This window comes from Saccopteryx leptura, chromosome 1 (assembly GCF_036850995.1).
Source record: "Saccopteryx leptura isolate mSacLep1 chromosome 1, mSacLep1_pri_phased_curated, whole genome shotgun sequence".
Lineage (NCBI taxonomy): Eukaryota > Metazoa > Chordata > Mammalia > Chiroptera > Emballonuridae > Saccopteryx > Saccopteryx leptura.
This window is the reverse complement of record NC_089503.1, coordinates 351,353,633-351,370,414: the sequence shown is the minus strand read 5'-3', so window position 1 is coordinate 351,370,414 and position 16,782 is coordinate 351,353,633. Positions and strand designations below refer to the sequence as shown.

The following is a 16,782-nucleotide window of genomic DNA, read 5'->3' as shown; positions in this document are numbered from 1 at the left end:
TTCTTATTCTATCCTTGCAACTTTTCTATAAATCTAAAGTTACTCCAAGCCCTGGTCAGGTGGTTCAGTGGATAGAGCATCATCCTGGTGCATGGAGGCCATGGGGTCGATCCCCTGTCGGGGCACGTTTAAGAAATAGTCAATGAGTGTACAACTAAGAGGAGCAATAGTTAATGCTTCTCTCTCTCTCTCTCTCTCTCTCTCTCTCTCCCCCTCCCTCCTTCTTCTCCTTTCTCTCTTGCTCAAATCAATGGAAAATTTTTTTTAAAAAGTTACTCCAAAATAAAAGTTTTGTTTGTAAAAGAAAAAGAAAAAAACACATGTAAATAATATAATTTAAAGGATGTCTCTTCCTAAAATATAATTTATATTTTAAAGATTAGGTAATGTTTTGTTTACTATAATCCAGAAAATTACAGTGGAGTTGCTTAAAGTAAATTGTGATCTTCCAAACAATCATAATAATAATAACTACCTTTTATTGGCCATTTACAATAGGCAAGATACTTGGCTACAGAGTCTATATCTGCTAGTTCATTTCACTCTCACAACAATCTGAAGAGATAAACAATATTATGCCCATTGGATAGATAATAGAAAGGACAACTTTTTCCCACTTATACCACTCTGATCATCTAGTCCAAATGCATCAATTTAGGAAAGTAGAGTCCAAATAAGGTGACTTTTCTTTTGAGTCACATTAATAAAAGCACACTCCAGATTAAGAGACCAGTCTTTTATGCATCCATAATATATTTATACTTAATTTCAGTGAAAACACTTTTAAAGTTATAAACTGGGAAGAACAGAACGGAAACCATCTAGAAACCATCTGATTGAGGGTTAAGAAACTGCTTATAGAACCTGACCTGTGGTGGTGCAGTGGATAAAGTGTCGACCTGGAATGCTAAGGTTGCTGGTTTGAAATGCTGGGCTTCCCCAATCAAGGCACACATATACATATAAGAAGCAACTATTACGAGTTGTTGATTCCTATTCCTCCCCCTGCCCCCACCTTTCTATCCATATATCCTCTCTCTAAAATCAATAAATAAAATCTTTAAAAAAAAAAGAAGAGAGGCCCTGGCCGGTTGGCTCAGCAGTAGAGCGTCGGCCTGGCGTGCGGGGGACCAGGGTTCGATTCCCGGCCAGGGCACATAGGAGAAGCGCTCATTTGCGTCTCCACCCCCCCCTCCTTCCTCTCTGTCTCTCTCTTCCCCTCCCGCAGCCAAGGCTCCATTGGAGCAAAGATGGCCCGGGCGCTGGGGATGGCTCCTTGGCCTCTGCCCCAGGCGCTAGAGTGGCTCTGGTCATAGCAGAGCGACGCCCCGGAGGGGCAGAGCATCGCCCCCTGGTGGGCAGAGCGTCGCCCCTGGTGGGCGTGCCGGGTGGATCCCGGTAGGGCGCATGCGGGAGTCTGACTGTCTCTCCCCATTTCCAGCTTCAGAAAAATACAAAAAAAAAAAAAAAAAAAAGAGAAAAATAAACTGCTGTAGGAAATGAAAGTGACTAAGGAGTATTGATTGGTGTCTTCAAGTAAATTGGTGGCTCTGGTAGAAAATAGAATGAAATTGTTCATTTTGCCTAAAGAGTAGCCTGGGTATAATGATTGTAAGTTACCAGAAGGCAAATTTAAATAAATACCAAGAAAAAAATTCATCCAGCAATGGGATGACATATGAGCCTCTCTCCATACCTCAGTCTGTTATCTAAGACATGGGTACAATACCTGCCCCGTAAGAAGGTTGTGAGGATTCTATGAGATATCTCTGCCTTCCAATATATGACATACACTTCAATGATGTAATCAAGCAAAGATTTCAATGAGAGAAGACATCAGAGTAATGACAGCATGAAAAATACCCTTGATCTCTCCCCCTTGAAATTTTAACAAATGGAACTATAACTCAGTGAAGGAACCCCAGATGAACTCACAGGCTTGCTTGAAAGATCTGTGTACCAAATGGACTAAAGGAAGGTGTGTTTGAGAAGGGGGCAGAAGATAAAACCCACTCCTGGTTGGTTCCAGAGAAGAGAGAAACCTGGACTGTCTGGGTTTTTGTCTGGAGGGGCTCCGGAGAGAGGAGAAATCCAGAGTGACTGGGTCTTCTTCTGCCAGGAGGAGCAGAGAGCTGTCTGAATCAAAGATGTAGGGAAGCTGGAGAGATACTGAATCAAAGCAGCAGAGCATGGGAACAGCACCAGTGTTCCCACCATCTGTTGGCAGCCTGCACTCAGAAGGAAACACAAAAATGCAAAATGTGGCCCCCCAGCCTCCCAGATCCATGCCTCCCTCCCCATGCGAGTACAGACAATAGCAAAGACATACCCCACAGGTGGTTCTGTCTCCTTCCTCTGAAGAACAGAAGTGCTCTTTGTCTGGTCCCCTGGTCTGTTGCGATGCAGGGAGGAGCACCCAGAGGCCTGAGATCACCATTGTTAAAGCCATAAACCTCACAGCATGCCACGCCCACCATCACAACTGCAGCCCTGCCTCCATCATTGGAACAGCAGCTTCTCAACAGAGGCTAGTCTGGGAATTTCACAAAGCTAAAACTTATACTCTACTGCCACCTACTGGAAATACATAAAAACCTCTTAGAAGTCTTCTGTTTGCTTAGTTATTTGGGGGGGGATTTTTCTTTTTTTTGTGTTTCTTTAGTTTTTTTGTTGTTGTTGTTATTTGTTTTGATTGTTTTGGGGTTTGTTCTTTGTTTTTCTTGTGATTTTTTTCTTTTAAAGGTTTTTATTTATTGATTTTTAGAGAGGATAGAGAAAAAGATGGAGGGAGGAGTAGAAAGCATCAATTCGTAATAGTTGTTTCTTGTGTGTGCCTTGACCAGGCAAACCCAGCGTTTTGAACCATCATCCTCAGCATTCCAGGTTGATGTTTTATCCACTGCACCACTATAGGTCAACCATTCTCTTTTATCTTTTTATTTTCATTTTTATTTTAAATTTATTATTCTTATTTTTCTATTGTTTCTTGCTTGATTTCTTAACAATACCATTCTCAAATGCCTTCAAGGCAGAAAAAATGAATTCCATGGCTACCCAAGAAAGAGATGCAGTTCAGAAAGAAAATAAAAGATCTCCACAGCGGTTCATATCCGGGTGCCCCTCCAAAAAAAAAAAAAACCCACCAAAAAACAAAACAAACAAACAAAACAAAAAAAAGATCTCCAGAAAGAAATCTCAATCATGTGGAAACCTTGGAGTTAAACAATAGAGAATTCAAAATTGAAGTTCTGAAAATACTCAATGAGATGCAGGAAAACAAAGATAAGCAACTCAATGAGCTCAGAAAATACAATGAGTACATCACCAAGGAGATTGAAACTTTAAAAACAAAGATAAAGAACTCAATTCATGAATTTATAAAATGAGCTAGCAAGTTTAGCTAATAGAATAGGCCAGACAAAGGAGAGAATCAATGACATTGAAGACAGGCAACTAGAGATCATACAGAGGGAAGAACAGAGAGACTCAAGAACTTTACAAAAATGGAGAGCTCTACAAGAATTTTCTGATTCTATCAGAAAGAGCCATATAAGAAAAGTGGGTATTTCAGAAGATGAGAGGGAGAAGGGAATGGAGATCTTATTAAAACAAATAATTGATGAGAACTTCCCAAGCCAATGGAAAGAGTTAGATCTTCCAATCCAAGAAGCAAACAGAACGCCGAGTTGCCTCAACCCAAACAGACCTTCTGGAAGGTACACTGTAATAAAACTGTCAAAAATCAATGACAAAGGAAGAATCCTCAGGGCAGCTAGGGAAAAGAAGAACATCACATATAAAGGAAGGCCCATCAGGTTATCGTCAGACTTCTCAGTAGAAACTTTAAGGGCCAGAAGAGAGTGGGCCCCAACATTCAAAGTACTGAAAGCGAGGAATTACTAGCTAAGAATACTATATCCATCCAAGTTATCTTTCAAATATGAAGGAGAAATAAAAACTTTTGCAGACATACAGAAGCTGGAAGAATTTATCACCAGAAAACCCACACTGCAGGAAATACTCAAGGGGGTTAGTCTACTGGATAAAAAGAACAAACCAACACAAAACTGTAAGTAAAATGTCCAACAAGGTTACAATATAAACAAGGATAATCTGTGACAACAAAAACATAAAAAGGGAGAGAATCAAGGTCTAAAATAGCAAAGTAGGATGGAGTGTGGAAGCACTCATAAGACAAAGGACTCGTATATATGAAACATTTTTTTCTCAAAAACCAAATGGGTCTGACCAGGCAGTGGTGCAATGGATAGAGCATTGGACTGGGAGGTGGAGGATCCAGATTTGAGACCCCAAGGTTGCCAGCTTGAGAGCAAGCTCATCTAGTTTGAGCAAGGCTCACCAGCTTGAGCCTAAGGTCGCTGGCTCAAGCAAGAGGTCTGCTGTAGCCCCCCTGGTCAAGGCACATATGAGAAAACAATAAATGAACAACTAAGGTGCTGCAAGGAAGAATTGATGCTTCTCATCTCTCTCCCTTCCTGTCTGTCCCTATCTGTCCCTCTTTCTGATTCTCTGTCTCTGTCACAAAAACAAAAACAAAAAAATGGTAACCACCCATGAGAAAAACAAAACTGAAATACATAGATTAAGAAAAGAAGAAATTAAGGAAAGATGCATGGAATACTACCGAACAAAAACAACTGAGAGAAATACAAAGGAGAAGAACCAAAGGAGACACAGCACTATCAAAAAACAAAACGTGAAATCGCTGTAGGAAATTCTCTGTGTCAATAATTAGCATAAATGTAAATAGACTCAGCTCACCAATAAAGAGGCACAGAGTAGCAGATTGGATCTAAAAGGAAAACTCACCAATATGCTGCCTTCAGGAGACACAATTAAGCTGCAAGGACAAAAGTAGACTCAAAGTAAAAGATTGGAAAAACGATTCTCCAAGCAAATATTGACCAAAGAAAAGCAGTTGTAGCCATACTTATATCTGACAATACTGCCTGACCAGGCGGTGGCGCAGTGGATAGAGCGTCAGACTGGGATGCGGAAGGACCCAGGTTCGAGACCCCGAGGTCTTCAGCTTGAATGCAGGCTCATCTGGTTTGAGCAAAAGCTCACCAGCTTGAGCCCAAGGTCGCTGGCTCCAGCAAGGGGTTACTCGGTCTGCTGAAGGCCCACAGTCAAGGCACATATGAGAAAGCAATCAATGAACAACTAAGCAGTTGCAACATGCAACGAAAAACTAATGATTGATGCTTCTCATCTTTCTGTTTCTGTCTGTCTGTCCCTGTCTATCCCTCTCTCTGACTTTCTGTCTCTGTAAAAAAAAAAAAAAAAAAAAAAATCAAGACAACAAAGGTAACAAGAGACAAAGATCGACATTTCATAATGGTAAAGGGGACACTATAACAAGAAGACATTACACTTCTTATTATATATGCACTGACTCAGGGAGCACCAAAATATATGTATGACATCTACTAACAGAACAACAACAAAAAAGATAGACAAAAGCATAATTATATTTGGAGATCTCAACCCACCAGTGACAGCTTTATATGGGTCATCCAAACAGAAAATCAATAAAGAAATATTGGCCTTAAACAGCACACTAGGCCAAATGGACATAGTAGACATTTGTGTGTGTGTGTGTGTGTGTGTGTGTGTGTGTGAGAGGCAGAGAGAGGGACAGATAGGGACAGACAGGCAGGCAGGAAATGAGAAGTATCAATTCTTCATTGCAGCTCCTTAGTCTCCTTTGTTGTTCATTGACTGCTTTCTCATATGTGCCTTGACTGGGGGGCTACAGCAGAGCAAGTGACCCCTTGTTCAAGCCAATGACTATGGGGTCATGTCTGTGATCCCATGCTCAAGCCAGCAACCCCACACTCAAGCCGGTGAGCCCTGCTCAAGCTGGATGAGCTCACGCTCAAGCTGGCAACCTCGGGACTTTGAACCTGGATCTTCTGCGACCCAGTCCAATGCTCTATCCACTGTGAAACCACCTGGTCAGGCCATAATAGACATTTACATTTTATTTATTGATTATTTTTTTTTTTTAGAGAGAGAAGAGTGAGAGAGAAAGACAGAGAGAGAGAGAAGGGGGAGGAGCAGGAAGCATCAACTCCCATATGTGCCTTGACCAGGCAAGCCCAAGGTTTCGAACCGGCGACCTCAGTGTTCCAGGTAGATGCTTTATCCCACTGCACCACCACAGGTCAGGCCATAATAGACATTTACAGACATTTTATCCCAGATCATCAGATTAAACATTCTTTTTTTTTTTTAAGTGAGCAAGAGAGAGAGAGAGAGAGAGACAGCAAGAGATACGGATGAGAAGAATCAACTTGTAGCTGCGGCACTTTAGTTGTTCACTGATTGCTTCTCATACATGCCTCGTCCTGGGGCTTCCAGCTGAGCCCGTGACCCCTTCCTCAAGCTGGCGACCTTGCACTCAAGCCAGCAACCTCAGGGTTTCGAATCTAGGACCTCAGCATCCCAGGTCGATGTGATGCTCTATCTACTGTGCCACCACCAGTCAGGCAGATTACACATTCTTTTCCAGTGTGCATGGGATATTTTCAAGGATAGACCATATATTAGGCCACAAAACTAACCTCAACAAATTCAAGACAATTTAAATCATACATATTTTCTGACCATAAGGCTTTGAAATTAGAATTTAACTGGAAAATGAAAGTGAAGAAACACACAAAAATGTGGAAATTAAACAACATACTTCTAAAAAATGACTGAGTCAAAAAAGAAAGAAAAGCAGAGATCAAAAGATGTATCCAGGCACTGACCAGTTAGCTCAGTCGGTTAACAGTGCCATCCCACAGTGAGGTCATGGGTTTGATTTCCAGTCAGGGCACACATGGGAAGCAGCCGATGAATGTACAACTATGTGGAACAACACAACAAATAATTCCCTCCCCTATCCCCTACTCCTCCCTTTCTCTCTCTGAAGCAAAAAATAAAAAGAAATTAAGCCCTGGCTGGATAGCTTGGTTGGTTGACATGTCATCCCAGAATGCAGAAGTTGCCTCAATATTCCTGTCCCTCTCTCCTTCTCCTTTCCACTCTCTCTCTAAAATCAGTACAATAAACATTTTTAAAAAAGGATATGAATTGAAAAAATTAATTCCTTTTGCATTTGCAACAATAAAAAAATAAAAGTAAAATGCCTAGGAATAAACTTAAAGGATGTGAAGGACCTATATACTGAACACTACAAAGAATTATTAAAAGAAATTGAAAAAGACACAATGAAATAGAAAAACATTCCAAGTTCATGGATTGGAAGAATCAACATAGTTAAAATTGCCATATTACCCAAAGCAATATACACATTTAATGTAATTCCTATTAAAATCTCAATGTCATTTTTTAAAGAAATATAACCAAAAAATCACTAACTTTGTATGAAACCATAAAAGACCCTGAATAGCCAAAACAATCCTGAGAAAAAAAGATGGAGCTGGATGTATCACACTACCTGAATTCAAATTATACTACAGAGCCACAATAATCAAAACAGCTTGGCACTGGCAAAACACACACACACACACACACACACACACACACACACACACACACTCCAATGGAACAGAATCAAGAGCCCAGAAATAAAACCACATATATATGGACAAATAATCTTTGACAAAGGACCCCCAAACCACAATGGAGAAAAGAAAATCTCTTCAATAAATGGTACTGACAAAATTGGAAAGCCATATGCAAAAGAATGAAACTTGACTATACCTTGTCCTCCTCCACAAAAATTAATTCAAATTGGATCAAAGACATAAATATATGATCTGAGACAACAAATTACATAGAAGAAAACATAGGTGCTAAACTCATGGACCTTGGCCATAGAGAACAGTTTACGAGTTTGACCCCAAAGGCAAGGGAAGTAAAGGCAAAAATAAATCAGACTACATCCCTACTAAAAAGCTTCTGCACAGTGAAAGAAACTGACAACAAAACAAGACAGCCAACCAAATGGGAGATGATATTCAGAAACAGCTCTGATAAGGGGTTAATATCCAAAATATATAAAGAACTCACCAGACTCAGCAACAAACAGGAGAACAACCTAATTAAAAAATGGGGAGAGGACCTGTACGGCTGCTTCTTTCAGGTCACTGGCATGGCTGGAACTCCCAATCAAGGCACGAGAAAGCAGTCAATGAACAGTTAAGATGCTACAAGTATAAATTGATGCTTATCATCTCTCTCCCTTCCTGTCTGTCCCTCTCTCTTAAAAGGAAAAAAATCAATAGAATTACCGTATAACCCAGCAATCCCTTTACTAGATATCTACCCAATAAACTCAAAAACACTAGTATGCAAAGACACAATCACCCCCATGTTCATCACAGCATTATTCAGTGGCCAAGACATGGAAACAACCAAAGTGTCCTTCAATAGAGGATTAGATAAATAAGATGTGGCACATACAAACAATGGAATACTACCTAGCCATAAGAAATGATGACATTACCATTGATGACAACATGGATGGACCTTGAGAACATTGTACTAAGTGAAACAAATCAGAAAAAGCTAAGAACTATATGATTTCACTCACAGGAGGATATAAAACTGAGTCATGGACATAGATAAAAGTGAAGTGGTTACCAGGGGGAGATGGTAGGGAGGAGGGGAGTAAAGAGGGACAAATGTACAGTGACAGAAAATGATTTGACTTTGGGTGATGAGCTCACAACACAACAGTTCAAATGCAGTAGAGATGTTTGCCTGAAACCTATATACTCTTATTAATCAATGTCACCCCATTAAATTTAATTTCTAAATTGAAAAAGGATTTCAATGAATATAATCAAAGTTGATTTGTTAGATTAAAAGACTTTTAGATTTCCTTAGTTTTTCTGGTTCTATATAGTTATGAGGCCAAGGTAAGCCTCATAATATTGAGATATCTAAGAAGTAATACAATGCTTTTATATTATCCAATTCAGTAACTCCTTCTTAACCTTCAGGTTTCAGCTATTTGTGACAAATACCTTCTCTAGCCGACCCCAATTTTTTCCCTTTTACTCTTCTCTCATAGTATCCTTTTCTTTTCCTTCATAACATTGTCACAGCTCTTCACTGTTCTACAGAATTTCCAGCAGAGAGTAATAGAAAAGACCCAGTTCAGACCCTTGGGAAATGCCCACCTACCCAGCACCTGCTGGGTACATGCACAGCCTAGGGAAAGCATAAAGGAGGTGAGAAGATGGAATTTATCAAGAGTTTTGCCTGTCACTTATCAAATTATTTTTCTTCCTTAAAAAATTAATCATAGTGCCCTGACATATATCCCAATACTACGTACAGAAGTAAAATAAAAACCTGTAGTCATACACAAACCTACATGTGAACATTTATAGTGGATTTATTCATAATTATCCAAAACTGAAAACAACCAAATGTCCCTCACATCGAAATGAATCAACTGTCTCACATTTAAAAAGAAGAGATTACTGATACATGCACAACAGACATCTCAAATGCATCGTGGTGAAACCAGACTCAAAAGGCTATTATGTACTGTCTGAATCCAGTTATATGGTACTGGTACAAAAACAAAATTACAGAAGTTAGATCAGTGGTTACCAAGGATTCTGTGGAGAGGCAGGTGTTGACTAGAGTCACAGGGCAAGTTTCAGGGGGAGGGTAGATGTATATGTGTCAACACTTGCATAACTTTAAAATGGTGAAATTCAGTGTACGTAAATACTTAGGTGAGAAAAACTTTTAAATCTCTTGCTTTCTTAGTAGATTGTCTTAATATTCTGTTTGCTTAGAATGTTATTGTAACATCAATTTAGCATTATCTTTGTTATGATGTTTACCCCTGAGACCAAACTGAGCTCTAAACACTTAAAGAGATCCAGGGGCCTACTAAAAACAGCCCCTCAGATTTCTATTGGATCAAGCCAACATTTCAAGAACTGTGTAGCAATTTCCTAACAAAGTTACTATTTTCCTCTTCTAAATCACTACTGACTGAGCAAATAATGCATTAACAGTAATTACTCTTCATTTTAACTAGTCATGGAAGTTTCCATAGACCTGCAAATAATGGTGACTTTGATGCTCCCTGGGTGAGAGAGAACCTATAGGTGAAAAAAGCAGTTATGAAAACCAAAACCTGAGCAGGGAAGAAAACTTTAGGAAGATAAAAAAGGGAGAAATGTCTTATTCTCTTTCCTGTCATCTACAGTATGCTCTCCTCTCATCATCGTGGAATCTAGCAGAATTTAGAATTCATATTGTACACTCCCTTCAGGATATGGTTAACTGCAGAATGCAACTTTTTCAATTTACTGGATTTCTGTGTAATTTCATGACAAACTAGCATTTATCAAGCTAAACATGTAAGGCCATCTTGACACACATGAAATAGTTGTCACCCTTTATCTAGAGGTGCCCATTTCAGGAATTGTGACCACTATGGCCAGGAAGAGCTGTCTCAGCATGAGCCCAATGCTCAATTCAGCAGTCAAGTTTACCAAGGTAAATAAATTTAAATAAAATCCAGTCCTCGTAATATTTCTCAGGACTTTTACATCCCATACTGAAAATCAAGAGCTCTTCACCATTGATTTGTACACTCAGGAGCCTTTATTGGGCAGAGCAAGAACTCAACCAAATGAATGTTCTTGAAAAACTGCTCTGCAGTGTCGACCTTGCTGCTACATCAGCCCTTAGTCAACCACCTAGTTTAGGAATTTAACATTGATCCTTTCAGCAAAATTATAGTCAACTTACATTTTGCTTAGAAAATATTTAAGTTCCAAAAAAAGTGACTCTAGTTGTCTATTAGTGACATGGCAGAACTTTCATTTAGCTGCAGTTATTTTGATCAGGGATATTTAAAAAATCAGTCTACTTGAATGAAATCTTTGGAATCACCACATGAAGAGATACGTTCATTTACTAAAATCCCATGGCAATGTTGGCAAATAACCACATGTATTCTTCATGAAATAAGCACTGAGACTGGGTTGTTAGCTGTTCAGAAGAAATTGTCAATCTTGACTGGGTTCTTGATCCAGATAGCTGAATTCTTGATGCACCTTAGATTTGGGAGGTAAATTACCAATAGGATTAACTATAGGAAATAAAGCTGAGGGCATCAATTGTCTGAAATAACCAAAACCCGGGTTTTTTTTGCATGCCAACTCTGGGCATAGGTAAGTTAAAACAAAACCAAGATATGCCTGATAGGCAATGTGTTAAAAGTGCCTTCCCCATTTTTTTATACTCTAAAATCACACCAGTATTCTTGGGAACAAACTTCAAGATCCTGATATCTTGACCTAGATATTACAGCAGCTTAAGTAACTAAGTTTCCAACACCAGTTTGAGATGGCCTATTATGAAGACATCGAAAGTTTGCTTTTAATCAATTAAAACACAAGATAATGTAGTGTAAACTTGGTAGAAAAAAAAACAAAACAAACTGCTGTGAAAAGTAAAATTAATTCGTAGTGACCACCAGTAGATGGTGCTCAAACCAAGCAGTTTTTCCAACCACCCTATACAAACTCAATTCGGTGGAAAGGAAGTACACAATCATGAGAAAAACTCCTGTAATCTGGCTGACCTCTTCCCTAGCATTTCATACAGGAGCTATTTGCTGCAGTGTAACATTGATGGTGGTTACAATCTTGTTCTAGCAATACTACATCTGTTAAATTTGCTTTAAATCAGCTACCATGAATGAATCATTTCATCTCATAGTAAGTTATAAAATTTATGAGGGAAAAGATAGCCGCCCCCCCCCCATGGAGTAATCTTAGTCTTCACACCTAGTAGAGCTAAGGCATTTACCTGCTTACAATTAAGACAAACTTCACATTGCATTCAATTTGAAAATTATCTAAGACGATTTTAATTATAGAACCCAAAAACCTGTTATATAAGGTGTCTGTTTTGCCACTTTCAGCTGGACACTGTAAATGCCCTTTTCAAGTACTCTGAATAATCAACTATAAAAAATCCATAATCCACTAGATGGCCATCACACCAAAGCAAACAAATTCATTGAACTTAATACTCAACTATTTTTTCCTTTGTAACCAATCATTGCATGCAAATTACCAAATTATCCTAGATTAAAAAAAGCTGTTCACTTGCATCCTGTCCACCTGGCCAATTTTAGCAATTTTTCCTTACTGAACATTGTTTTAAATGCCACTGACCAAATCCCAACTTTCACCCCAAATAGTACCCCCTCTTCTCAGGCTAATTTGCCACTGCACCTCTTGAATCTGGGTTTAATCCCCAATGTAGAAATGTTTTCTCCAACTTTGACTCTACACAAAAATTCCTCCTGGTAACGAACTATTATTTAAAGTGACCAAACACACTCAACTTCCAGCATCATTTATTTATCCTGGACTCGATACAATTAACTATAGCAAGACAGCACTCCATACTATTTGTCTCATTTTAGTTTCTTTTAACTACACCTCAGTATTTTGTAAATGTGAATTCACATTCCAGTGTAACTGGAAAACTAAAATTTTGACAGAACAAATGAAGTCAATATTGATTGATCTAACTACAGAATTTTAAATGTAACACATGAACTTTTAACAGAATTTGGCCTTCATAAAGTAGCTTACATATAAACAAGTTAACTTTGCTTATCTGTCCTATTTACTATTGTACTAACAGACACCCAGTTTTTTATATAAAGACGATTCTCCTGACAGTGAAAATAAGTCACCACCCCAGAAAAACAGAATTATCCAATTCTAAAGTATCAGCACATGTAACACCAGAAAAAATAACTCTTTTGTAAATAGTGTAAGAGAAAGTTACAGTTTTGACCAAAAGAACACACAGGTTTCTCATTAAACTTTGTTTTAATGGGTCTCAAAATTCTGTGACAGGTTTTTGGTCAAGTTGTTTCCATTAAAAAGTATTGATTTTTAAAAACTAATAACTTAAAAACTGCCACACACACAAAAAAACCAAATGGTCCACAAAACATTCTCCTTTCCTTCTGAAGGTTTTACGATGCATTGTAATCATTAACCAGTCTTTTACTATTAAACTTAAATGGCCAATTGAGACAAATAGTTCTGAGACCGTTCTTCCACCACTGATTAAGACTGGGGTGGCAGGTATTGGGGATAATATTCATTTAGCCTTCTGAGCTTTCTGGGCAGACTTGGTGACTTTGCCAGCTCCAGCTGCCTTCTTATCCACCGCTTTGATGACACCCACAGCAACTGTCTGTCTCATGTCACGAACAGCAAAACGGCCTATTAAAACAAATTATTACCATTAGTTACACTTGGTACTCAAATATTTTTCATCCTAAATAAAATTCCTAGTTGCATTAAATGACTACCCTTACCCAGAGGAGGATAGTCAGAGAAGCTCTCGACACACATAGGCTTGCCAGGAACCATGTCAACAATGGCAGCATCACCAGATTTCAAAAACTTTGGGCCATCTTCCAGCTTTTTGCCAGAACGGCGGTCAATCTTCTCCTTCAACTCAGCAAATTTGCAAGCAATATGAGCTGTGTGACAATCCAGCACAGGTGCATAGCCAGCACTGATTTGGCCTGGATGGTTCAGGATAATCACCTTGAAGAAAAGATTTGCATTTACTGAGTGTCAAATACCGTTAAAAGGCTATGGGAGGAAGACCATGCCATTTAAAGTGTTACCTGAGCTGTGAAGCCAGCTGCTTCCATTGGAGGGTCATTTTTGCTGTCACCAGCCACATTGCCACGTCGAACATCTTTGACAGACACGTTCTTGACATTGAAGCCCACATTGTCCCCAGGAAGAGCTTCACTCAAAGCTTCATGGTGCATTTCAACAGACTTGACTTCAGTTGTAACATTGACTGGAGCAAAGGTGACCACCATGCCAGGTTTGAGAACACCTGTCTCCACTCGGCCCACAGGTACAGTACCAATACCTAAAATGTTTGGGGCATAGTCAAAAAAAGCTCTGAAGAAATTGCAGCCACCCCCCCATACAAGTTACATTCTAATATAGTAGTAATGTTCAACTTACCACCAATTTTGTAGACATCCTGGAGGGGCAGGCGCAGGGGCTTGTCAGTTGGGCGAGTTGGTGGCAGGATGCAATCCAGAGCTTCAAGCAGTGTGGTTCCGCTGGCACTGCCATCTTTACGGGTAACTTTCCATCCCTTGAACCAAGGCATCTAAAACACAAGATCGCCAGTTACTGAGACTGTCAACTACAGTTTACAATTTGCTCCCTCCCTTTCAGGGCTTTAAAACAACTGGTGTAAAAAAGTCACTTGCATTAGAACTTGGCTCCAGCATGTTGTCGCCATTCCAACCAGAAATTGGCACAAATGCTACTGTGTCAGGGTTGTAGCCAATTTTCTTAATGTAGGTGCTGACTTCTTTAACAATTTCCTCGTATCTCTTCTGGCTATAGGGAGGCTCAGTGGAATCCATTTTGTTAACACCAACAATCAGTTGTTTCACACCCAGTGTGTAAGCCAGAAGGGCATGCTCGCGGGTCTGCCCATTTTTGGAGATACCTGCTTCAAATTCACCAACACCAGCAGCAACAATCAGGACAGCACAGTCCGCCTTTAAAAGAAAACAAGGCCATATGCTATTAAGTGAAAACTCTTCAGTAGAATGAGCGCAATGCACAAGACATCTCCAGAGTAGTTTTAAAAAGAACTTGACAAACCTGAGATGTGCCTGTAATCATGTTTTTGATAAAGTCTCTGTGTCCTGGGGCATCAATGATGGTCACATAATACTTGCTGGTCTCAAATTTCCACAGGGAGATATCTATGGTGATACCACGCTCACGTTCAGCCTTCAGTTTATCCAAGACCCAGGCATACTTGAAGGAGCCCTTCCCCATCTGTAAGAATTAAGGACGGTTACTTATTAACTAAAGCAAGATCAAACTTGAAATTCCGTATCTCCCTAGCACTTGATTCCAGTCTAAAACTGCTAAGCCGAAGTGGCTTTATCTTATTCTCAGAAGAGGGTTAGAAAGCAAAGTCATTCAAAGCAAATATTGGCTAGTTTATACTTCAATCACTATTACGTGCAGGTAGAGTAGTAGATAGGTGACTATTTTTTGGGACAATTATCATTTAATGAACTTGCTAACAGACTTCATTAATCTACGTTAATGTACCTACCTCGGCAGCCTCCTTTTCGAATTTCTCGATGGTTCTTTTGTCGATCCCACCACATTTGTAGATCAGATGGCCAGTAGTGGTCGACTTGCCGGAATCTACGTGTCCAATGACTACGATGTTAATATGAGTCTTTTCCTTTCCCATTTTGGCCTTGACTTAGTGGTGGTTTTCACGACACCTAAATTAAGGGAGAAAAAAAAAAAACCTTTAAGCCACCGGCCCACAGGCTTGAAAGTAAGCCAAGATCAAAACTCAAAGGGCAAATTCCAAGGAAAGTCTAACCAATGCCAACCGGCCCAACTTTCGTCTCCACCCACCAAGTGTGCGGAAACTCCGTCGCTGTCCCCTCCCCCAGCCCAGGCAGCTCTGTTCCAAAGGCCGCGAGTAGAAATCGAGGTGCCAGGACGGCGCCCGGCAAGGGTCACGGGAAGCAGCGGCCCGGAGGGAAAGGCCCTCTTCCTTTGTGCGGGTGACTCACCCGCCCGCCCGCTCCGGGCCGCCGCGTCCTCCATTTTGAGCTCCCTGCTCAGGGCCGGCGAGCGGCCATCTTTCCGCGCACGCAACTGGTGCCGAGCGGGGCGGGCCGGCCTCGCTGTCGGGGTGGGGCGGCCGGCAGCAGAGCCGCCCGGAACTCGCCCCGTGCGACCCGAGGGCCGCTGCCTGCGGGCCTCGCCTGGCCGGATCCGGACATGTGCGTCCGGCCGAGGGCCCGGTCTTCGCGGCGGCCCCGCACCCCCGGCACCCGACGAGCTTAAACAGTCCACCCTGCCAGACCCCGCCAACCTCGGCCAAACTATCTCGACAGGAGAAAACCATAGGTGCTTTTACTGAAATACCCACATGGCCGGAGACCTTAGGATAACGGGGCAGCGGAGGAGGCGCGGCGGGATTCGCACGCGGCCGGTAGGCGCACAAACCAGGCCTCAACTCGAGCACGAGGCTTAGGGGCGCCTGAAAAAAAGGGCAAGGCCTCGAACTCGCCCACCCACCTCCGACCCAAAATTCGGGGTCAAGAACAGCGACAAGTGGTTCAGAGGCAAGGCAATAAGGAAAGGCACGAGGGGGTCAAGCCACAGGGAAGCCGGGCCCGCGGAAGCCACGCCCGGCACTCACCTGTGTTCTGGCGGCAAACCCGTTGCAAAAAAGAACGGTGAGGAGGGCTACGGCACTTATATATGACTCTCCCCCACCCTCGGGGAAAAGGGCGGAGCCAGCATACGACACAATTTTCCCAGTTTACCCCGCGCCACCACCACCACGCACCCTTTCAATCGCCGTCCCCTCCCCCCACCTTTCAGGGACCGTGGGCGATGTGCGGTCAGCCTACTGAAGAGCACACGTCGCCTCGCGCATGCTCCTCTCGACCCCGATGATGACGGGGACGACGGGTGGGGGGGGGGGGCGGGGACAAGAGATTCCTCGATTATAGGTTAGTGAGAGTTTACCGACGGTCCCTGGGATTCCCCCAGGCAAGAGCGAGTCCGGCTTTTGTATGAACTACTCTCAGCAGCAGCTGGAGGTGGGGGTGGGGGTGGGACGGCGTGGAGGCGGGACGCTCGGAACCTTCCCTCTACGGTTCCTGGCTTTAACTGCAAAGACGATATCGAGATTGGAGTATCCCTTCACGCC

At 41.5% G+C, this 16,782-nt stretch overlaps 1 protein-coding gene across 1 annotated transcript; it reads right to left on the bottom strand.

Moving 5' to 3' along the window:
• Window positions 1-12,359: 12,359 nt before the first annotated feature.
• On the bottom strand, window positions 12,360-16,400 carry EEF1A1 (eukaryotic translation elongation factor 1 alpha 1). Its single transcript, XM_066359019.1, has 8 exons — window positions 16,267-16,400; window positions 15,154-15,331; window positions 14,688-14,867; window positions 14,285-14,581; window positions 14,031-14,181; window positions 13,676-13,932; window positions 13,358-13,592; window positions 12,360-13,262 (listed from the first exon to the last, which is right to left on the bottom strand). Exons 2-8 carry the CDS (start codon window positions 15,295-15,297, stop codon window positions 13,138-13,140), a joined length of 1,389 nt encoding a protein of 462 aa, XP_066215116.1. The 5' UTR covers window positions 15,298-15,331; window positions 16,267-16,400; the 3' UTR covers window positions 12,360-13,137.
• Window positions 16,401-16,782: the final 382 nt, after the last annotated feature.

Excerpts from the sequence above, each read along its gene's own strand:
- EEF1A1 (XM_066359019.1), bottom strand. The coding sequence starts at position 15,297 with ATGGGAAAGGAAAAGACTCATATTAACATCGTAGTCATTGGACACGTA. Across the intron at positions 14,182-14,284 it reads TGCTGGAGCCAAGTTCTAAT|ATGCCTTGGTTCAAGGGATG; the intron begins GCAAGTGACTTT and ends CTTGTGTTTTAG. Across the intron at positions 13,593-13,675 it reads CAGCTGGCTTCACAGCTCAG|GTGATTATCCTGAACCATCC; the intron begins GTAACACTTTAA and ends CTTTTCTTCAAG.